Genomic DNA, 23,008 nt, shown 5'->3' with positions numbered 1-23,008 from the left:
ATATTGCACTTCCCGAGTAGGGCGAGATTTCAGACATGTCTTGCAGGTCGCCACACTCGGACTTAATGAGGGACAAGGAGAGGCCCTCAGCGGCGCTGGGGGGGTGGGCGGGCGAGCAGGGGTGGTGGTTCATGTGGTGCGACGACATCTTGGTCCTCAGGCTGGTGGTCTCCCGGGTCAGGTCGAGGGATTCGGGGGAAGCGCGCTCTTTCCCCGGGAAGGAGGCCGAGGGGGCGCCCAGGGGGCTCTGGAAGGGGTAGGCCATGAGGGGCAGCGGGAACGGGTGGCGGAAGGAGGAGGTGGAGAAGCCGGTGGTGGCCGAGAGCGGGGACTGGTGCAGGGAGGCGTGGTGGCCCCCGGCCGGCGGGGCCGAGGCGGATTGGTCAGAGGAGTTTTTGCGGACAACGAGGGGCAGCGCCTCGGTTTGGTCGGTGGCGCCAGGCATGGGGACGCTGCCGAAGGTGTCTAGGGGGTTGGGAATGATGACGTCCCCAAAGCACTGCAGGCGCTGGTTGGCTGTGTGAAAGTTGTGGTTCTCTCCGTTGACGGCGAACCTTGCCTGCGGGATCTGGAGGGGTGGGAAGACCTGAGGAAGCTGGCGGGAGGGCTTGGATGAGAAAACTTTGACCACTGTGTCCACAACTTGTGACATGGCAGTGTTCAGCTCCTGCTTGAGGGTCTCAGCCAAGTGTTTGCCTTCGGGGTGGAAGGCGTTTGGCCCTTGCTCCTTCTCCTTAGGACCTTCTCTTTTTGGCTTGTTCTCCGCTACCTCCTGCTCGCGGATGAGGGCCCGCGCTCTGTCAATGAACTGCCCCGGGTCCAGCTCGCACATCTCGTTGTCCGACCTGCCCACAGAGTCACCGGCTCTCGCCTCCAGGGTTTCGGAGCGCATGCTGTCTTCAGACAGGTTGCCATCTTCATCATTTTCAGAGTCGGTGCTGTCGTAGATCTGGTAGAACTTCTCCTGCAGCTGGCGCAGCTGCTTCTGCATGTCCTCCAGCTGCTGCTTCAGCTGTCTGCGCTCCTCTCGCTTCTGCTCTTTCCTCGCTGAAACCAGCTGCTGGAAACTCTGCTGCTGCTGTTGTGGCAGCTTTTGCTTGCGTTTGTTTTCTCTGTAACTTTCTCGGGGACTGACAGACTGCGGAGCTATTTCTCTTTCATTTTCATTGCCCCTTAATGCCACGCTGGGGGAATGGCTCATACCTCGAATTATATTCTCAACCCGGGCGCGTTTAGCTCTCAGGTGCTCGTCGCATAACCGATCCACATCAAACTGGCTCATAGTTGGCCTGCCAAAAGGGGAAAGACACTCTTGGGGGCTGTCTCTTGAAGAGTTGCTGCATACATCCTCCTGATGTACTTCTGAGCCTGTACTAGAGAGACCGCTGGCTTGGAAACTGGGCTCCGTGCCACCATTTTTGTTCATGTTATTTTTCAACAGCTGGGAAATTATGGTTGCTCCTGGAAAAGGCATCATGGCATCTTCATATGAGTTCGCCCTCTTCAGCAGCTTGCGGAGTACATTTGACTTTTCCCCATCTGCATGCTGCACTACTGAATACTCGACATCCTGCTCTGAACCTTGGGGATTCATGGCACTAAAAAACGTTGCTCTTGCCTTTGCAAAAAATGCAGATGCTGTCCCTACCGTCCTTTTCACTCCAATGTCAACTCTTCTTCTCTTGGTTTGCCTGCTTAAGAGGGCTGTGCTGTCATGGTCAGGCATCACTGGACTGTTATTGTGCCATCTTCAAAAGCTTGTCAGCTGGGCTCAGCTCAAGAATCCTGGGACCCTGGCCAACAGAACAAAAGGACTGATGAATCATTTTCTTTAAATTTCTCCAAATTTCCTGACCTCAATCCTGAATAAAATGCAAAATGCATAGGCTCTGGGATTTATGGCACATTACAATTATTGCAATTTATTATGCACTCTGCTTGAAATGAAACATTTTTAAATATTTCTGCTCCACTGGTTTAAGATGGATTAAGATTTAAAAAAGCAAAAACTGCTTAAGCACCAGTAATATGATTCTCTTGCACAAATGCCTAAAATGATACTGTTTATCTTCAGAAGAAAGAGTAGATTAGAAGAACACAGCCTCTGACAACCAATTGATTAAATTTAGGGCATTGAGATACATGTTACAAAAGAAGATGAAAGTATTCCTTATTTAAGATTTATTGTTAAAACAAGAAATTGTATAAAATTTGGATTAAAAAAAAATCTATTGCAATGTAAAAAATGCAGTTGTAGTTTTGCTTTTTAAAGAGAGGCAAAACTGGTAAATAAACCTCTGAAGATTACAAAAACAACTTTCAAATAATTGTAGGTAGGATGATATATGTGTATGTGAATGGCAAAGAAATCATAGACGCATTCAGGCTTACACTGGGGAAAAAAAAACCTCTCTCCAATCATTAGGGAAACATTTATTCAGCAAAACAAAAATGCATTAAAATATTTTATGATCAGTATTATACTATTTACAGAGATGTGATCAAATAAAAGCCAAAATGTTGTTCGTTAGCACAGGCTCACACGTACCACTGACGAGCCACAACAGTGTTTTGAATTCCCCATACATTCCTTCCCTTTTCACAACTTACATTCTCCAAGCAAGCCCCGCTACCAAAGGCTGAAGATTCTGTATTTCATACACTATAATACACGATGTTAATTTTTTTGCATAGCAGAAACGAGGCACGTTCAGTGTCACATCTCTGTGCTTTAGAAAAATCTCCAAGAACAATATCTCAAATGCCCAGTGAAGCCCTTCTTACATGTAGCATTTTGAATACACAGAATCTTATTTCCTGTGACATGAAGAAAGGATGAGAAAAAATATGGAAAGATGAAAGAAATAACATCAATCAGCTGTGTGAGAAAGGAAGATACCTTCTCTTTATATGAACTCTCATTGTTTCCCAGGAACACAGCATAAAAAGATAACACACTTCCTTGCATTTTGTAAAAGGCTCTTGACATAATTTGTGACTTATTAACTAGTGATGCTAAACTCACATTGCACATAAAGCATTAGACACTGTTTCCTGTTTCTTAAAATTTAACACTGAGGAAAATTAAAATATTTTTCATGCAACGCTTATCTAATATTAAACTTTACATTTGCTTAACAGAGCACAGTCTTCACAATAACAGGGTATATTGCCAAAGGCAGCATGCAGACTTTTTGGAATTGCTCCCATCTCTTTCGGTTCACCTGTAAAAACATCTACGTGCTCCCTAGGACTGCATCTGTGGCTAGTTTTAAAGAATGACTATCCATGCAAATAGGCATAATTTCAGCATGAAATAATCTGTAAAATCAAGACAGTAGTCAATGCTTAGTTTGCAACCAGGATGGAAAAAAAAAAAAAAAGCTTTTAATACTTAGAAACATTATGTTTATTTTGCAGCCCTTGCTCATATATTCTGGAAGTATTAAAAGAATTTTCAGAGATTTGGTGTCAGAGAGAGTTATGCAAGGGACATGATGTTTGTTTACATTACTGGTTCCTTGCATACAGGAGAGCAAAGAATGATAAAAAACATTAAAACCAAAAAAAAAAAAAAAAAAAAAAAAAAAAGAACAAAAAAACCAAAAAAAAAAATTAACTCAGATGTGAAATCCAGTCTTACACTGCTATCAGGTCACTGTCTTCAGAGATCTTTTCTTATCAAAAAGTACATTAAGCAAGTTAAATTTGGCTACCTCGTGATGATAATAAAATAACAAGGATTTCTGTTGCAGGGGCCCAATTCTGCCACCTGCACACCAAGGAGCATCCCACTCTGCAAGCAACGCCCCTGGCATCCAGGGGTATCAAAATCCTGTTATGTGTGAAGGGTAGGGTCAGGCCCTGCTTGGCAGCCTGTAAAAGACTATCTCCTCCTTTCTCCCAACTGATGCAAATGAAGATTTTTGGGGGGCAGAATCAGGCCATACAATTAGACCACCACCAAAAAGAAAAACAAAACCTGAGGAATATCAGAAGTGTTGTATACGCAAAGAACTGGCCAAGTCCTCAGGGGGTGGAAAGGGGTGACCACCCCCAGGACTTTTATGAAGGTGACCCTGGTACAAAATAAGCCAGGGCTGAGTTTGATCTTTGAGTCCAGTGGTGTTCATTTGAAAGCGATCTACACTAATTGAAAGACAACTGAAAGAGCTCCTGCTTATTTCACCTAAGATATTCTGAAGGCATCCACCATAAAGATAGTACTTGCCAACAAAAGAAAACAAACCAACACCAACACCGAAAACCTTCATACTTTTCCTTCCTTTTCTGTAGTCAAGCTATGCTTGATTGAGAGCCAGCAACACGTTCCCAGACTCACACCAAAACCTCATGTCAGGTTACAAGTTTTGCACGTTTCCCAGAAAATTCGAGGTGCCTGACCACTGTTTCCCTCTCTCTTGCCCAATCCCATCCAAGGACACACATGGGGAGGGCTTGCTGTACCCTTGAGTCAGCAGCTCAGGAAATAGGCTGTCCCGCGCCAGGTTGGAAGGTCATTGCCATGCATCCTTCCTCCCCAGTGTCCATTTCCCTCCCCGAGCCCCTGACCAGGCTGCTCCACAGCCCATTTCTGCCACTGCAAACACACGGCAGGAGGTGCTCCGGAGCGATGTCCCCTCCTTCCCTCGATGGAGGCTGAAAGCATCGGAGTTATCGTACACTTAACCTGGGTATTAAGCAACATCTCCCATTTGCCCTGGTGTTATCCTGAGCCTGCAGGCTGCCAGCTTTAAGGCTTACGTGCCTTTCGGCTTAAATATGAGAAATAGTTCTACTTTAGCCTGGCAAAACAGAATGCGTATTGAATGGCCAGTTAATATTTCATTCTTGGAGGACCAAAACCAATTTGCACCTCAAGAGGAGTGGAATTGCACGTAGCGCGGGACGCAAAATCCCAGCCACGACAGGCAGAATTCAAGACTGATTAGATTAGAACTGAATAAACAAGGAAATCTTGGGGAGGGGGAAAAATAATTAGGAAGCGTGTGTCCTTTACACAGTCACCAGTACTTTGGCTGCAAATTGTCTCAAAACTACATTTTATACATCTAAAGTCCCTGTACAGCTCTCCAGAAAAACAGATCCGGCAAGATAGGCTTCGGTGGTCAAGATCTACATAGAAATCTCCAGGAGCACCATTTCTTTTCAAATTACAGAGTTTTGAATTTGTGAAGGTTAAATTTGGTTTACGCATCGCTTTTGACACTCCTCGCATGCCAAGTGTAGTTTATGTTAAATTCGCCGGCCATATCTCAAGCCTCAACTCGCACAACGTGGCTTCCTCAGAAATCAAACGTTTTCCATGCCAATGGAATTAAAAAATCATACCGAGGGCCTCAGCACTTTCTATGTCCATCTATAAACATAGCATCAGTATTTTATTTACAGATTTACTTTCAAATCTTTTGTTTAGGGAGATATGATTACAATGTAGCTATGAATAACCTCTTAAGAGCACAGCAGCTACAGACATGGGTTTATTTTATATCCATTTGATATGCATTGACATTTAAAATGGAAACAGATTAATTTCTAAGTCTCTAAGAGTTACTGTTACCAAACCTTTGGCTACAGTGGTCTGTCCAAATGAGTATGATGTCAGGTATTTAACCATACTCACTGTGAATAAATCAATTTTTGTAATCAATTTTGTTAACTCATCTTGATCTAGAAAGACGCTGATCGTTTTCTCCTAGATTAATTCAAACACCTACAGGATGCAAAGGAGATGTAAATTCAAACTCGCCCTCATCAGTCCCTTTGAAGAACCCTAGCCTAATGTAAACAGCCATTAAGTACACAGCAGAAAAGTGCTAAACTTGATGGATATGCCTGGATGAATTCAAGGAGATATCAGTTTATACAGCTGAAATTGTTCCCATCTTTTCAAAAGCCGACTACTTTTGTTGGTCCGGTGTCTGCCTGCTTCATGTCAGCCCATTATGCCAATACCATGCAAGAAATTTAACTTGCTTCTGCTAATAGAAATATTTAGATCTTTCACTCTAAAGCACTACACGGGGTATGGCTTTGCCAGAATCAGCCAGGAAGCACAGGATGAAAATTATTCTAGTCAACAGCATTTCATGCACAAAACCACAGCTAAAATTCGAAGAACAGATGACATCTGCTCACCGTATCTGTTCAGTGCTAAAAATCACATCAGCCACTAATGAGAAAGTGCTACCTTTTTGTACAGCTCTGACACAAGTTTGCTTGGGAGAAAGTACTACATTTTTGTGCAGTTATAACACAAGTTTTCTTGGGAGAGAAGTTATCCAAATCTCTTAACTGAGATGTCTATCATGGAATTTGAAAGAAGGCAGAAAGGATGAGGAACTATTTGGGCAGCAAAAAACTACTTCATTAGGATTTCTCCGTAAGAAGAAGCAGCAGCAAAAATCAGTGCCTGATTTACTTCAGAATTATGCTGTTTGCTCTTTAGCCTTAAAGAAATAAGCAACCCTTGTTTTATGAACCTGGTGATACCCAGGGCCCAATAGAGCAAGGTACTCAGCAATTCCTACGAGTGCCAAACATCCGCAATTCCCATCAACTACAGAGCTCAGTAACAGGAGGGATTCGGCATCTCATTAGTTCAGGCCTTTAAATTGGGGAGAAGCAGGGCCCTCCATCACGAGCGGTGCACGGCACTGCCTGAGGAAACAGACCTTTTGAATGAGAAAAAGAAATCAAGCTGCTCAAAGTAGAAAACTGAAAATATCTTACTCCTCTCAAGCCAATTTGGTCCTTATTATTCACTGACCATGAAGAAAATAACTCACGTGGCCTCTGTGTAGAGACAATCCTGAAATGTTCTCAAGATTCCTACTACGAATTCAGCCCAAGTTTTCCAATATACTATTTTTGCCATGCTACACAGAGTCATTAAATGACAATTCTTAAATTACTTAATTTAGCACTTCGGCTGCACTTTGAGTCAGAATAAATCGTTATATAGAGACTACAAATTGCAGTATTTACAATTCTGGCCTGAATCAGAATAAACTTTTCCATTTGAAAATGTGTCCATTCTTATGAGCATCTCAATTTATCAAGCAATCATAAAAGAGATAAGTTATATAAACTGAAAGGCCTCAGAGTTCAACTGGCAGGGAAGTTAACTACATATACCTACAGAGCTATTCAGCAAATGCAGGACACTTCACAGAATAATTTAATAGGGAGCTGTTAGTGAAAAGTATATACATTGTACTTTTTATCACAGTTCAACTCCTGAAATGTTGATACTTTGTCTACCCTTGAGTATTAATAAACATTTCACAGTATGTGATATTGCTGCTAAAGGTAAGCTCTGGACAAAAAGCAGATAAAATAAATGCAAAATGAACTGCAGTGGTCGTAAACTTTATGTGATTGATGGCAACTCAGTGAAAAACTGCGAGAAGAAGACATAGAGGATATGTACCACATGCAAATCTACAGCTAAGGAAACTGCCTCCATATAATTCATCCTGCGAATTGCCAAACCTCTACAGCCGATGGAAGTGACAAATAATCTGAGCTTTTACACCTCACGGTGACACAAACATGTTTCTGTGCCCTGCGCTCAACAACACAGCACCTTCTGCCACCAAGCCACGGCCACAGATGCGTGGATGCGTTCCACGTGCTCCCCACCCGTCCCCGGCCCCGGATGATGGCTTTGGGGTGACACTCGCCGTACAGCCACAAACACCGCTGGGTCTGCCTGAGCGCTCGGGACCTGTGGGAACCTAGCGGCTTTCCAAAGCTCGTCCTGGCAACTTTTGCCCGACATCCAAGGGCACCTCTAGTCTGCGGCTGTGCCCCTTGTGACCCCTGACTGAAATCCCCTACTTTGCCAAAGACATTATTTTAATATCCCTCGTACCTGCTCTTCCGCGGCCGGGTCACAACCACACGGACGCGACGCCGGCCCCTCGGGGAGCTCCATCCCGCCTCGGCCGCGCCTCCCGCGCCCCCCGCACGGCCCGCGGACACCGACCCCGCGCCCCTTCCCGCTGCTGCCCCCGCCGCCCCGGCTCTCCCGGCACGGGCAGGCGGCGGCGGCCGGGATCCCCCGGGTCCCGCTCCGCAGCCGCCCGGCCCGGCGCGCACCTGCCCCGCCGGCCCTGCCCGCGCACCTGCCCCGGCCCTGCCCCGCCCCGCAGCCACCGCGGGGGCTCCGCGCAACTTTCTCCCTCTGTGCAAGGAGCCGCGGGCCCCGGGGCGGCCCCGCTCCGCCCCCGCGGGGTGCCCGGTGCCGGGGAGCCGTGCCCGGTGCCGGGGAGCCGTGCCCCCGGGGCCCGCCGCGCCGCCGCTCCTGCCGGGCCCCGCGATCGCGGCTCCCCCCGGCCCGGGCCGCGCCCCCCCGGCGCTGCCCTGCGCGCCCCCTCCGCGCAGGCCCCACGCCCCCCAACACCGCTCCCTCCTGCGCTTTAACTCCGTGCGAACACATGGCAAAGTGAGCCGGGTCACTCAGCCGCTAAACAGAAAATCGAAAAAGCCAAGAAAGATCTCCATCAACGGCTAAGAAAGAATTAAATCCCCCCCGGAGGAAAAAAAATCAACAAACAACAACCAAACAAACAGAAAGTACCAATAATCCTAATCTTTTCCCAGATCAAGGCTCTTATCCCGCGACTTGCATTTGATCTCTTCTCATGTGCTCGCTACCTACCACTCAAATCCCATTTTCTATACATTTCCACGATTCGCAGCTCGTCCCACGCTTGGAAATGAAAAAGTAATTGCAAGGGTAAGAAGAGTAAGAATAAAAAGTCCCTGTCCTTCCCGGCTTGGGTTAAAAAGGAGAAGTAGCGACATGCAAATGACAGGCAAATTGGAAGAGACAAAAAGCAAGGCAGCTATAATAAACAGGACAAAGAGAAGGCTCGGAGGAGCGGAGCAGGAGTTTAAAGCGGGGACGGGGAACTTCGGCAAGGACGGGGGTAGAAAGAAGCTCGGACCACCAACAAGAAGCCAAATACTCGCTGCGTTTTCCGTCCCCGCAAAACTGCCCTCCGACCCACGGAATAAAATAAAGAGCGGTCCACAAAAGGTGGCAGCGAGAGAGAGAAGGGGAAGAGGGGGGAGGATCACCTAACAACGAGCAGGTCACTTACTCTTCAGCCCTGGGCAGGCTACGGTGAGCGCTCCATCGGGCTCCTTACCGCTCACAAATCCTTACCGCTTTATCTACCGGGGAATTAAAACTACTCAGCTAATAAAGTCACTGCAATTTTGCCCCCTGGAAAAAGAAGCACAGGTTTGATAACGGTGATCAATATTTTGCTGGGGATTTCATCACCGCCCCCCTCCCCCCGGACCATTTAGAGCAGCCCAAGCAAGTGCGAATTTAGGGGGGGGGAAAAAATAAATGATAATTTTTTTTTTAAACCCGAAAGACCTGAAAAGGCCGGGAAAGCGGGGAGGGACGGAGGGGGCGCGGAGGGGGCGCGGGTACTTACTCGGTGCAAAGGCGACGGAACCGAGCCTCGCTATTTTTTTTTTTTGGCGGCGGAGCGAGAGGAAGGGCGACACGCACACGCACATGCACACAGCACCGCACGCGCCCCGCACACGCACACGCGGACACGCGCGCGCCGCCCGCAGCCCCGCCGCTGATGAATATGATAATCGCGCGAGGGAGCGCGAGCGCGGGCGGGAGTGCGCGCGGGCAGCGGCGGCGGCGGGCGCCGAGCGAGCGGAGCGGCGGGAGCGGAGCGGGGGCGGCGGGAGCGGCGCGGGGCAGGGCTGGGCAGGGCTGGGCTGGGCTGGCCGAGCCGAGCAGCGCTCCGCACCGCCACAAGATTTACTTTAAGACACAGCTGAAGGAAACAGGAAGACTAGACGTCACACTCGGAGTGACGTGGGCCCGGCCCGGCGCCCAATCGGGAGGCTCCTTGGGACGGACGGGGGGGACGGGGAGAACTTGGCAGGAGCGGGGAGAGAGGAGAGGGGAGCGCGGGGGGGTTAGGGTCGCCCCGCCCCGCCCCCGCGGGAAGGTGGCGGCGGCCGCGCACCTGCGGCGGGGACGGACGGACGGACGGACGCGGGGCGGGAGCGCCGGCAGAAGCGGCCCGACGGGGCGCCCCCCTCACCTCTGCCGCGCACCGGCAAGGGGCGGACAACAGCCGCCCCGCGTGGAGAGGGCTGGGTGACAAACTTTAGGAGAGTCACCCCCGCGTGGGCGGGGGCTGCTCTGCGGTGCCCCGTGCGGTAAAGTTTTCCACGCGAGAAGGCTTCCGCAGAGCAGCGTCGGGGCCCCAGGGTGCGCCTCTTTCACGCGTAAAGCATCGGGCGGTGGAGCACAGCCGCGTTTGCGGGCGCTGCCGCCCCACGCGGGTCACAAACTTTGGGAGAAAGGGGCCCGCGGCCGCCCAGCCCCCGGCGCGCTTCCCTCGCCGCCGCTCAGCGGCAGCGGCTCCGCCGCGCGTGGCGGGGCTGTCAGCAGGAGCCGCGCGGGCATTTTCCACGTGGGAGGCAGGAAATAAACACGAAATCGAGCAGCAGGTTGCGGCGGGTGGAACAACCGGTGGTACCAAGACGCGGGTCTTCGGTGCTGGCGGCCCCGACTCCCTGCGCAGCACGACCCAAGTTTAGGTCAACTTAACCCTATCCCATCCCGCTCCCGGCCGGCTCCGGTGGAAAGGTTGGGAGGGAAAAAAAATGGGAGATAAAAAACACCCCACAAAAGTGGATCTCAGCAGGTCTCGGCTGCGATCCGAACCGAAAGCTGTCGGGCGCGCTCTGTCCCGCCTGACCGCGGCTTTGCGCGGCGCGGGACGGGGAGCACCCGCACCCCTGCCCCGGCCGCTGCCGGCGAGGAGGCGAGGCTGAGCGAGGGGAAACAGCCTCAGGCGTGCGGACAGCGGGGGATACACCAGGGAGAGGGAATAACATCCTGCGGAGGGCCGGGCGGCAGCGGAGCGCTGCAGGGCGCTCGGCGACAGGTAAGGACGGCGCTGCCTCGCCGGGCCCGTCCGCCCGCGCCCGCCCCTCGGGGCTGCGGGAGAGGGAGTCCCGAACGGAGGGGAGAGCCCCAATGGGGCGAGGGCAGCCAGGGCAGGCGCACCAAAACTTGCGCTGCCGCTCTGTGCCAGCGGAGAGGGGCCGGGCCGCATCTCGCCCCCCGCTCGTCCTGCCGCTGGTGCCGCCGCTGGGGCGGGCAGCTGCTCCGCTAGTCCTGCTTCCACTGTGAGGATTCGTCTCACTAGAGGGGAGCCGCGGCGCCGAGTCCCACGGCTGGGTGCGGGCAGCAGGCTGTGCTGAGAGGGCTGCCCTCCGTGCCAAAAGTTTGGGAGCCGGTCCGGGCAGCAAACCCTCCCTCCGGGGCAGCCCTGCCCTGCCTGCGGGGGCGAACAGCGTGTGCCCCGCTCCGGTTCCTCTCCGCCCGCCGCCGCCTCGGGCCGGGGGGCGGCTCCGCGCTGCCCCCGCGGCGGGGAGCGGGGTCACTAACGCGGGTGCGCGAGTAACGCGACAAGCCACCCGCAACCGATCCCTAAGAAATCGCTGGGGACCGGCTGGAGCGACTGCCGGGGCTGCCGCTGGGGAGCTGCTCCGAGTTAAAAAAATTACATGTCCCTGCCGGTGTCGGGATGGCGAGGAGGTGCGGCCGGCAGCACTCGCCCCAGAGTCCCGTACCCGTGCGAGGCGCAACCCCCGGCGGCGGCGGCGCCCGGCCCGTCGGGGCCCGCAAGGCAGCGGGTGCGGGCCCGGCCGCTCGGAGCGCGGAGAGAGCCTCTCCTGGTCGGGGACCCTCGCAAAAGCCCTGCTGTGCCGCTTTCCGAGCCCCGGCCCGGGCCCGGCGCTGGCCAACCCCGCGCTGTGAGTGACCGCGAATCCCCGGTGTAACGGGGCGCATCCCGGGACGCCGCGCTGCCGCCGCTTCGCTCCCACAGTCCGGGCGCTGGGCCGCCCCGCATCGGTTCCCGGTGCCCGTGGCGCCCTCCAGGCCCGCGAAAGTGCCGGGACTGCTTTGCCGAGAATTATTTTAAGATGACACCTTTCGGAACCAGGGGCGCCGGGGAGCGCCGGGGCTGGGGCGGCCCGACGGGGAGCGCCGGGGCTGCGCTGCGCTCCGCGGGCGCGGAGAGGCGGCACGGCCGGCCCGGGCCAGCTCCCCGCCTGCTCCTTCGGGGCTCGGCTGGCCGGGGTGACACGCTCAGCCTGCCGGTGTAGCTATAAGTGCTGCAGGGGCTGCGAGACAAGGGTGCAGAAGTGTGTCTGGACGCAGTGGGAGATAGGCTAAATTTGGCGGGGGAATGTATCGCTTGGACGCTTTCCTTTTCCTTTTTTTTTTTTTTCTTTTGTTTTATTTGTTTGTTTGTTTGTTTTAAAGGACGCCGAGATACTCGTAGAGAAGAAGCCGAACCATGCAAATGCAAATAAATAAGTAAATAGCTGCCTCTGAGGCTGTGCTTCTCTCCACTGGAGCTCACCTTAATTTCAACCACTGTTAGTTTACCCAAAAGAGAAACTGAGGCTCCGGGAGTGAAGCGATGCAGCCAGGGTCACATGGCAGAGCAGTGGGAGCCAGTCTGGCCCCAGGCTCCTGCGCAGGTTTCCACCTACCCTCCGGCCCTGCTGCCGCCTTTCCGAAGCTGCTTGCAGCTTACCTTCCTCCAGCCCTGTGTCCGGCAACTTTTCCAAACCTAAACACACGGGCCCGACGATCTGCCACACCAGTAGGTGCAGCTGGAATGAAATTCACAGTTCCCACTCCCCTGCCATCTCGTGCACTGAGTGCTCCAGACCCTCTTAATCCTGGAGGAGAGGCAGCCAGCCTCTTCAGGAGTGCAAGCTGATGATTCAAATCTCAGCATTAAAAGTGATTCCCCACCCACGACCCAAATTTTAGAGTTGGAGGAAAAGAATTTTCCCCTCAAGAATTTAATTCCTCAGAAGGGGTCCATGCCAGCAGCTCATGTTCAGGATCTGTAGTGATTAAAGCCATTTCTGGTGCCTTCTCTGGGGCCTGGTGGCTTGGGCAGTGGCAGGGCAGCCTCTGGCTGGTGTGTGTGGTCTTGTGGCTGTTTCTACACCTCTCTGCCCCCACTCCCCTGAACACCTGCAACTGTGGTCTCTGCTAGAGACCTGTCATAGATTCCAGTCTGTCTGCAAACTGCTGTAGAAGTCCTGGGTCTTTTTCCTAGTAATTTTTAGGCTATAAGGTAGACACTAGTCCTCTTCTTGGCCATTTCTGGGTTATTTTCTAAGTTATGGGTGTTTTGGATTCAAACACAGAATTTCAGTTTTCACAAAGTTTGGATGCAAAGCCCGGGTGTGCTCAGATTTGTGGGTTCTCTTCTGCTCTGCTTAATGCTTGGTGTGTGTCACAAACTTCAGGTCAAAATACTACTTGCCCTCCAGATATGAGGGTTGTCAGTTCTGTGTTTAAAAAAAAAATTCCTTCAAATTTTGGTGCCTCTGAAGAGAAAAGTTTTGCTGCTATCTGATAGCTTTCCATGTTTGCATTCCATTTTTTTTTTCTTTAAGGGAAGAAAAAAAAAAAACAAATCCAAACAAAACAGATGCAAGAAACTTGGGAAAACTTCTGCCATGTGCCCATGACCAGGGGTGATTCCTCTGCCCCTTTGGAGTCTGACAACAAAATTGGAAGTGACAGGGGTATATTGTTGAAACTGCTTTTTCTTTGATCAATTTCCTTGCTGTGTCTGTTCCAACTAAATGAGGGAACAGGGCTACGAATACATATCAGTTTTTCTTTTTTATTTTCTTTTTTATTTTCTCTTTTTTTCAGGGATGGGAAAGGTCCAAGCATTCTTGGGCATAAAAAGAACACCCCCACAACCACAAAGGCCTGATTCTGCTCTTCTGCTGATGTGAATTAAAAATAACTATACTGATATCAACAAAGCATCATCAATCTGTGTGAGAAAGTGAACCACGTACCTGATGTGTGTAATTGCTGAATTTAGAGCCTTTCCTTGCTTACCTTTGCCTGGCTCCTCATTTCAAAAGGGAAACCTTTGGAGGAACATGCCTTTAACCTGAAGAACAAATACAATCTAAGTGATTTAGCAGAGTGAAATTTAATTTAAGAACCCGGTATTGAATGAAATAGAATTGTTAAAAAATAAAATAATTTAAAAAAAAAAAACCAAAAAACAACAAACAAACAAACTAACCAACAAAACACAACACAACAAAAAACGTCACAACCTCCAGAGAGGAGAAAGTGAACTAAACTAATCCTATTAAACATGGTAGCATGTTTCTGTGCAGCTCGCTGAGAGATTAAGCACAGGAAAAGGGATAAGTGCTGCTTCAGTTTCACTAAACTAATGTGACAACTTGTCATTGGAAATCTTTACAGCTTGTTAGCAGATGACTAGCTGATTCAGATATGTTTTCTACCATTTCCTTTGTGTCTGGGGGTGATGTTTTTTTTCTTTCCTGTTCCTTTCTTATCCATACTGCTTTATTTTGCTTTTTAATCCTTCATGTCTCCTTCAAGTCAAAACATTTAACTTGCTTTAATCAATATTTTGTTTTGAAGATGTCCCTTGACCTTTTGTTTGTGCAAATTAACCTTCAAGGGCAACTCATTCATTCATTAACCTCAGTGGGATGCCATATCCCTTGTACATGGCATTTTAAGATGCATAAAACATTTATGAATATTTAGACATATTGCAGTGAATGACTGTGATACTGCTGTGGTTACTACTACTGCTTCTGTAATATATTAATTTTCCTTCCATCTCCCTCCTTCTTTCACCCTTTCTTTTTTTCTTTTGTATTTTTTCTTTATTTAATATTTTTCTTTCTTCCTCATCCTCTTTTTTCTTTTCTTTTCTTTTCTTTTCTTTTCTTTTCTTTTCTTTTCTTTTCTTTTCTTTTCTTTTCTTTTCTTTTCTTTTCTTTTCTTTTCTTTTCTTTTCTTTTCTTTTCTTTTCTTTTCTTTTCTTTTCTTTTCTTTTCTTTTCTTTTCTTTTCTTTTCTTTTCTTTTCTTTTCTTTTCTTTTCTTTTCTTTTCTTTTCTTCTTCTCTTCTCTTCTCTTCTCTCTTCTCTTCTCTTCTCTTCTCTTCTCTTCTCTTCTCTTCTCTTCTCTTCTCTTCTCTTCTCTTCTCTTCTCTTCTCTTCTCTTCTCTTCTCTTCTCTTCTCTTCTCTTCTCTTCTCTTCTCTTCTCTTCTCTTCTCTTCTCTTCTCTTCTCTTCTCTTCTCTTCTCTTCTCTTCTCTTCTCTTCTCTTCTCTTCTCTTCTCTTCTCTTCTCTTCTCTTCTCTTCTCTTCTCTTCTCTTCTCTTCTCTTCTCTTCTCTTCTCTTCTCTTCTCTTCTCCTCCCACCCTTCGCTCTTTCCCTTGGCCCTCCCCCACCGGCAAAGGCATGATTGTTGAGTAAATGGAAAAAAACATTTTACAACATTAAAGGAAGGCTGTTTAGAAAAGGAAGGCCCTGCTGAGGTGTAGAGGAAGCCTGTTTATTAACACTGGACACCTCTTATCTCAGGCAGCTCCAGATGGATGTCCCTTCATAATTCCCACTCTGTGCCAAGTGGGGTTAAGCAGGGTAACCACCTTGACGTGGGCTGGTGATCACCAGGAGATCATCGGCTCCTTCAGACAGAAATTTTAGATGAAATTTAGGGTGGGGGAGGGAGAACCATAAGGCTTCAGCATAGGCTTGCACGTGGCCAGATTTACCTTTGTGGCTATAAATTGCCTGCTGCCTGGTCCAGAGCCAGGTTTTGATTGAGAGATAAAGTAGTTCAAATCTGTCAATAATTAACTGTCACTCAATTAAGGCTTTCTTAACAAATTAGCACTTGGTAGCACCTAGGGTGCAGATTTTTCATGGGAAAAGGCTGATGGAGTGATGTTGGCCATTAAGTTTGCCTACTGAGTATCAGCTAATGTCCTGCTCAGTTTAAACACCACTGTGTAAATTTGGTGAATCGGTTCCCAAACCCCATTCCTGCCAGGCTGCTGTTAAGATTAACTGTTTGTGCCCTCCCAGGCTCAACATTGCAGGTCAGTGCTAAATCAGAGAGCTATCACTGATTCATTAGGTTTTCCTGGCTGTCAGCCTTTAAGGAGCACCCTGATGTAAATGAGGCTGCAGGTCTGAATTTACAGAAGTGGTGTGGAGCCCTCCCAGTACACTGCAGGTCTCTTGGGATGGGTCAGAGGTAGCCTGTCTCCAGTGTAAACCACTGTGATGTGTTCCTTTCTCACACAGGGCCTTGGTCTTGCCCCACCTGCTCTTTCCACTGGGTTGGTGCAAAGTTTGAAAGGGGAAACCTTTCCAACCGCTTTATCCCATGAGGAAATTCTCATCCAAGCAGCTGCCACCAGGCTGTTACTTCCTTTTGCCTGCATCCTCATGTGGCCCAAAGTACCTGGGTCCAGCAAGACTTGCCATGACAAATGCCATGCATTTCCAGAAACATTCCAGAGCTCTGCTTATATACATCTCAGATTCCTGGAATAATCCTTCTGTGGCAATAGAGGTACTAGAATTGGTATTTCTCTGATAGCAGACATTTTGCCAGCTCCTTTTCATCCCTCTCTGAAGTAATAGTGCCATGGGTGTATCATCCCACTCTTCCTCTCAGTTCCCCAACCAGAAGCTAAAAGTGAGTGTCAGATGTCCTTCAGAGCCAGCAGAGCCGTCCCAGTTTACATCAGCTGGTCTCCAGCCCTGGGTTTGTGCACACTGCTGGATCGACGCTGTCGGGACGGGAATTCCCTTGGTTCTTCACTCACAGCAAACAGCAGGCTCTGGGAGCAGTGATCATTTATTACATCAACCTTGCCAAGGCAGAATCTGCCTCTCCTGAGTCAGAAAACTCTTTGCTCTCAGTCAGCATCAAATTCTCCTGGTGTCACACGCAGTTGCACCTCCAGGAGGTGTAATAGCCAAGTCTGTTGAGAACTCCAGGGCAAACTCTGGCAGATACAAGTTCTGATTCATGCTGTATTACAGGAAAGGCTGTGAGGTGGAGGCTGGTTTTAGCTTCAGCTCTGATTCGTTCCTCTGATAGGGTTTATTCTCAGTATGGGTTTGGTTAAATCAGTCGCTCCTTACCTCACTGAATAGCTTTCCTTCTTTTTTGACCAAAGCACGCCTTACCTGCAGCGGGGGCCAAAGCAATGCTGGACAAAAGTTTAAAAACAAAATTTGGGAAGCTTTCCAGGTTGTTCTTTTTGAGTGAAGACCTTGGGGGATGCACTCTGTTGTCTCATACAAAAACTAATCCTGTAAAAACTAATGCAGCCTTCCTTCTATCAATCATATTGGATGGAAGAGCTGCCAGAGAGGGACAGCTCTCAGCCAGCACCACCCTACCGAGGTTCAAAGATCTGAACTCTTTCAGCAACCTCCATGTGGAGATTTTAAGAGCACATTTAAAACATTCTTTGTGCTGCCCTGTCCTGGTACTTGCATTAAAAGTCTTAAGAAGTTTAAAACCATCAAGCAGGAGAAAAGGAAGCACATTTGATGGTTTAAAACTCTACCCTATCCTGTTGAATAATCAAAGCTGGAAATGTAATTTAGTTTTATAGACTTACATTCTATTGATTGGTCGAGGTTTTTAAGAAAGAGGAAGATATTTCTGTAGAGGGATTATAACCTGGGGGAAAGAATTTTGATTTTTTTTTCTGATCTGAATTAATTTGGCTTTTATATTATATAGCAACAGCTTTTAGGAACCTTTTAAAGAATCCTTTCCAATAGTTATTCCCGTTATCTGAAGAATGCATCCAGTCTGTCACCTCTAAGGACTCAGTCTGGCAAGGCATTGAAGGACAACTTTTTCAGGAGCAGAGAGGCATCTAATAGCCTTTCTAAACATTTAAAAGTGCTATACTATTAATTTTAATAGAACCCAGGTGCCTGGGTGCTTTTGTGAGGTCCTGGATATGGTTTTCGGAGCCTAAAGCAGAGCATAGGTGATCGTATCCAAAGCTCAGTGCGGGTCACCCAGCTCAGCAGACGGGCTCCCCAGGTGTCACGCTGCTGTTCCTGTGCCTGCCCAGGGACACCCAGGAATGGTCCAGGAGGTGGCACGGGCTGTCCCCACCTCTGCGGGCTCCGGCAGAACCGCGCCCAGCCCTGCCTCCTGTGCGAGGCGTCCTCACGGGGGTGTCAGCTCCTGTCCTTTGCAGGAAGGGCCACGAGTCAGGGTGTCTCCCCTAGAGGTGGGAAATCGGCGTTTAACACTTGCCTCTTCCCAAGGATGTACAAAGTCACGGCTCTCTTCTCTCTACAAAAGTATGTTGCCACCAGGCTGCGGGATGGGATTGTTCCTACCCTTCCTTTGATGTTTGTTTGTTTGTTTGTTTGTTTGTTTGTTCCAGTGGCAGAAGGGGACTAAAGAATCACAGGGTCAAAAGGAGAAGAAACAAGTAAGCCTGATTTTGTGAAAAAGGTGATTAAAAAGGAAACTGTGAGGGAACAGCACACTGCTTCCAGGAGTGAACATTTTGCCATCTCTAATGGCTCTGCGATACAAAGCACAGCACAGGTCTGGGGAGGAGGGCCTGGGAGTCCCTGTGCCCAGGTGATGATGCTCTGAGCCTGTTTGTGGTCCCAGCAATCTGTGAGCCCTTCTGAAACGCTGCACAGCTTTGCCAAAGTGGATGGAGGTGGTTGCAGCAATTAACGTAAAGGCACTGACATCTTTCATGGATTTTAGCCTTGAGTAGCTGAATCATTAGGTACCTACATAATGTAAAAAATCATCCCACAGTGCCCTAAGCTCCCACTGAAGTTACTGTGTTTACATGCAGCACAGCAGGCCCAAAATAATGTAGGTGCTTTTTTATGAAAAGGAAATGCATCCCTGACATAAAGGTCAAATGGCATTTATAACAACATTAATAATTTCAGAGGACCATGCTATTGAATTCCAGGAAAGATTAGACCTGTTTGGCAATACTGTTTAGTTGCTTTTACAACAGAAATACACTGTTTACCTCCTGAGAGGTTCATAAGGAAAAAAAAATCCAATCTATATCAATGAGTAAGATATTTTCCTTACCAGAGATATTGATTTAAATATTGACTTCGCTGCTGGAGGGTTTTTTCACTCCATGCTGCAGATACTCATTGTCAAGTGACATGTGTTTTATGTACTAATAAAAATGTGATTTCTGGCACAGTAATCTTATCCGGACGATTCTGATTTTTTTGCATTCAGTTTGGTCTGAAGAAACTGTGCTTTCTAAAATTGAGTACTTATTTTCTTCTGTGTGTCAATGCACTTCACTCCATGTGAATTACTTGCCACTAAGATCAAAACAAACAAACGTTTAAAAAACCCTGTGCACGGGCCCTTTGTCCTATTAGTTCATTTTCCTTTCAATCTTTCAGCAACGGGTTTAGGCTCTGCAAGACAGAAGTTCTTTATTTAGCAACAGAAAAGGTGCCGCTGCAGAACCTGTTACAGCTTGTCAGAAAACCAGCCCAAGTGTGTTCTGGGACAAGGACTGTCTCTTTATTGCGGGGTTATACAACAGCTCTCACGTTGGCTTGCTGACCCCGATCAGGCCTGGTGATAGTGACAATGACAACAACAGCTTGTGCCACCAAGCAGCCACCCCACGCTCAGGAGAGCTGTGACATCTCCCAGCATGGGCTAGACGTGCCAGCTCCTCTCGTGCAGAGTACCAGCCCAGAGGGGGAAAAAAGCCCCAAAGACTAAAAATCCTAATCCCCTGAGACTGCCAATTTATAGACATGAGGATTTATTTCACTGGAGCCTTGCACCCATGAAGCAGAGGATGTTGCTGAGCAATTTCACTGATTCTAAAATTCCCCTTGCTGCCCGGCTCGTTCTCCCTGCAGAGCCTGGATCCACGCACGTGTGTGGAATGGCGCACTGCAAAGGAGCCCGCCCTGGAGGTCAGCCGGCTGCACTGCTGCCACGCATCTTGGTAGCACCGAGATCTCCTGGGACTGGGAGCACAAGACAGAGGAGAACCCCTGGAATGCTGGTGGTGTCTCCCTCTTTCTCTTATGCACCATCAGGACCAGGTGAAATTGTGAGGCAATGGCAGCGCTCACACATCGGCTCTTTGGCACTGTCAGCAATCACCTCAGCTCCTTGCAAGTGGGATGACAAGGGAATAGGGTTGTTTTCACAAGGGAATTGCATGCAAAAGGTTAGTCCTGGTCTGAAATTCCTGAGGTTAGCTGTGCCCATACCTTCTAGGCACTATCCAGTCTGCAGCACAGGACCGCTGGTGCCTGCACAGAGGAAGATGGTCTTTGCCTGGCTAAAGTCTCCCTGAAAATCTTTTCCTTTGGGAACGCCGAATTTCAGACCACACCTAAGGATCCAAGGCCTTTGCACAGCTCAGGACACATGGGAGGCAGAGACAGACCCTCCTGGAGGTTATTCATAGCCAAGAAGTGGTGAAGCTGGCAGAAAGGCAGATCTCAGACCCCAGTAGGGAGCACTTTCCTGCACAGACTCTGCTAATGGGGGGCTGTGGTGCTGTGAGCAGAAGTTGTTTCTTTTGGAAGAAACAAGGAGACAAACAGGGATTTGGACCACTTGAAGATTTTTTCTTTTCTTTTCTTTTTTTTTTTTTCCTGGAGAGAATTTACAACAAACATGAGAATCGGACTACGGTACAAATTCACCCTGCGTTTTACTAGAGTTTATTAGCTTAGTTATATTGCTTTCTGTCTACTTGCACACAAGGAATTTTTCTTTTTCTTTGAGTACAATGTTTTAAATTAAATTTTGGGGAAACTAACGTGACAAGCAAAGTCTTTATTAACCCCAACAGTGTAATTTCTCATTACAAGACTGTGATTCAGAGGAAACAGCGTTGCTAAAACAGCTACTGAGTCCCAGCAAAAATGACAGTTTTCCTCAATCAGTTCCTTTTGTGACCTTGATCTGAACCTTAATCTGTTTTAGCAAAATTCTTTTTATTAGCCATTCATTCTTAATCATACCGCTAATTTTCCTGTTTTTAAACTACCAATTTAAGGCTGCTTTTTCATGGAACTAATCAAGGCTGATGTATGTTATTTTGGCTATGAATTCTAATAATTATTCCTAAGAGTTTTTTAAGTCTGCATTTTCCATAGATAACTGCAAAAAATTGTAGATAGGGGCAGAAAGGCTTGCTGCTGTGATATGGCACATCCAAGTCTACTTTCTTATCTTTAGTGAAAATAACTATTATGAGCATTGGGTAGGGACTCTGAGCCTCACCTTCTTTTCTTTCCTTACATCAGCCATTGCTTTTCATTAGTATTATTATTGCAGACAAGCATCACTGGGAGGAAGAAGGATTTTCAGGATCAGGCTCCGTTTGAGATATTTAGAATAAAAGAATAAACATATACTTGGCAGCTGTCTCACGGAGATTGTAAACTGCTGTAGCTAGTGACTAGTGATTTTGCTTTGCCCGTGATATTAAGGAACAGATTGTGTTACTATACTTATCTCTACCTTTACAAACAAATGCATCAGGAAAATATGTCGAGCAGAAGAAACCACGCTCGTTATCAAATGCCTAGCTACGCTGGCTACAGGTTTTTTGTACTTTTTGGCAAAAGCTTCAAAACATATTGTGGCTGGGTTAAGCTGCGAGTCCTTTGCAGCATAAAGGGAGCCTTTCTGTGCCCGTCGTGCGCGCTCGGCTCTCCGGCGAAGGCAGCGGTTCGCTGCTGTTATTTGTCATTCGTACGGCAGCAGCACAGAGATCGCAACCCCTCGTCCTCGGCTTTGTACCCACCAGAGACGCTTCTTCCCCCACCGAACTGATTAACATCACGGCGGGGCTATGATCTTAAAAGCCTGGCACTTCTGATTAGGTTTTTGTTGAAGTTTCCAGAGCTGACTGAGTACCAGGGGCTTTGTGTGTGTGCAGCCGGCTGGTTGCAGGGGCTAGCGCTCAGCCCCCCCAGTCAGAGGTGCCGTTGGAGCAGCACTTGGGGAGAAACTTTACAGGCGTTTTCCAGCCTAAACCTCTCTGTGCTCAATGGGACTTTGTCAAGTGACGCTCTAACATTTCGTTAGGGAGTGAAGCAGATTTCTTAATTGCAAGCGAACTAAGCTTGACAGATAGGATTTTCTACTCTAAAGAGGGAGGAAAGCCAGAAACTTGGGGGTTTTGTGTGTTTGCTTGTCGTTTTTTTAATGGAAGATGCTCAGATGTCTTGGTAATAAGTTCCCATGCCAGATGGAAGGCAATGGCTGGAAGAGTAGGGGAACAAAGACTCTTCTCAATCTTTTTCCCTAATTAAATCCCCTTTTTCTGTAAAAGTGCAATGTTTTCCCCACCAGTTTGAAAGGATTGCCATGTCTGATTGTTTGAAAAGCTATAGGTTAATTGTGTTATATGTATCTGTAGAAAAATTAATGCTATATGCAAAAATGGATGAAAGTGCTCAAATAGCCCGTTAATTAACTCAGCCCTATTGTTAGCAGGGTTGGCATTAGAGGAAAGAATAATGCCTTTTCAATCCGAAACCTTCCCTCCCTCCCCATCCATTTTATCTCTTCTTGTCACTTCCTATTAGCTGATCATGACATCTTATCTTTTTCCTGAAGGGTGGGCCAGAAGATTACTTTGGAGCTCATGTAAGTGACACTCCAAGGATTGGCCGGCAGCAGGTTGAGCGGCCCCGGCCCCCGGAGCCGCGGGATGTCATCCCTGTGACATGCCTGCAAACCCCAGCTCATCCCTCAACTGTCCGGTTACAGCAGCATCTCCGTCACGCTGCACTTCCAGTCTGTCACTGGCGTGGGCTCACGCTCCTCTCCCGGGAACCCTGCTCGCTTTTGCTGAGGACTGTGTTTTTATTTTTAACACGGAGTCCTTCACATCAGTGGCACTGAGGGTTTCTTTGGCAGGACGGGATTCTGCTGTAGGAGGGGATGGCTGGGGACCCTACACCAAGTGTGCCCGTGTGTGCTAAGAGGGGAGCTGTGAATTAAAGCACACTCTTTTTTAGTCTGTCTGTGGGAAGGAGTTTTTGGAAGACCTCTGCCTGCCTGGAGGTGG

At 48.4% G+C, this 23,008-nt stretch overlaps 2 protein-coding genes across 2 annotated transcripts in view; both read right to left on the bottom strand.

The window, feature by feature from the left end:
* Positions 1-9,936, bottom strand: part of PROX1 (prospero homeobox 1) — a 50,043-nt gene extending 40,107 nt beyond the window's left edge. Inside the window, exons 1-3 of the mRNA XM_063391033.1 lie at positions 9,477-9,936; positions 9,132-9,256; positions 3-1,793 (exon numbers count right to left, since the gene is read on the bottom strand). Coding sequence (XP_063247103.1) covers positions 3-1,726 — 1,724 coding nt within the window. The 5' untranslated portion in view covers positions 1,727-1,793; positions 9,132-9,256; positions 9,477-9,936. The remainder of the gene's footprint in view (positions 1-2; positions 1,794-9,131; positions 9,257-9,476) is intronic.
* On the bottom strand, positions 7,394-22,686 carry LOC134547631 (collagen, type I, alpha 1b-like). The gene is made up of 8 exons (XM_063391777.1): positions 22,573-22,686; positions 12,583-12,684; positions 10,701-12,177; positions 10,363-10,587; positions 10,032-10,250; positions 9,197-9,204; positions 7,898-8,491; positions 7,394-7,423 (listed from the first exon to the last, which is right to left on the bottom strand). The coding sequence occupies exons 1-8, from the start codon at positions 22,684-22,686 to the stop codon at positions 7,394-7,396; spliced, it is 2,769 nt and encodes a 922-aa protein (XP_063247847.1).
* Positions 22,687-23,008: the final 322 nt, after the last annotated feature.

This window comes from Prinia subflava, chromosome 2 (genome assembly GCF_021018805.1).
Source record: "Prinia subflava isolate CZ2003 ecotype Zambia chromosome 2, Cam_Psub_1.2, whole genome shotgun sequence".
NCBI classification, from domain to species: Eukaryota; Metazoa; Chordata; class Aves; order Passeriformes; family Cisticolidae; genus Prinia; species Prinia subflava.
The sequence above is the reverse complement of the archived record's forward strand: the minus strand, read 5'-3'. Positions and strand labels throughout refer to the sequence as shown.

Coding starts and splice junctions, on each gene's coding strand:
- LOC134547631 (XM_063391777.1), bottom strand. CDS start 22,686: ATGAGCTGGGGTTTGCAGGCATGTCACAGGGATGACATCCCGCGGCTC. Junction 12,685..22,572: donor TCACTTACATGAGCTCCAAA/GTAATCTTCTGG, acceptor CTGGTGTGGCAG/ATCGTCGGGCCCGTGTGTTT. Junction 10,588..10,700: donor ACCTGCTGAGATCCACTTTT/GTGGGGTGTTTT, acceptor CGTGCTGCGCAG/GGAGTCGGGGCCGCCAGCAC.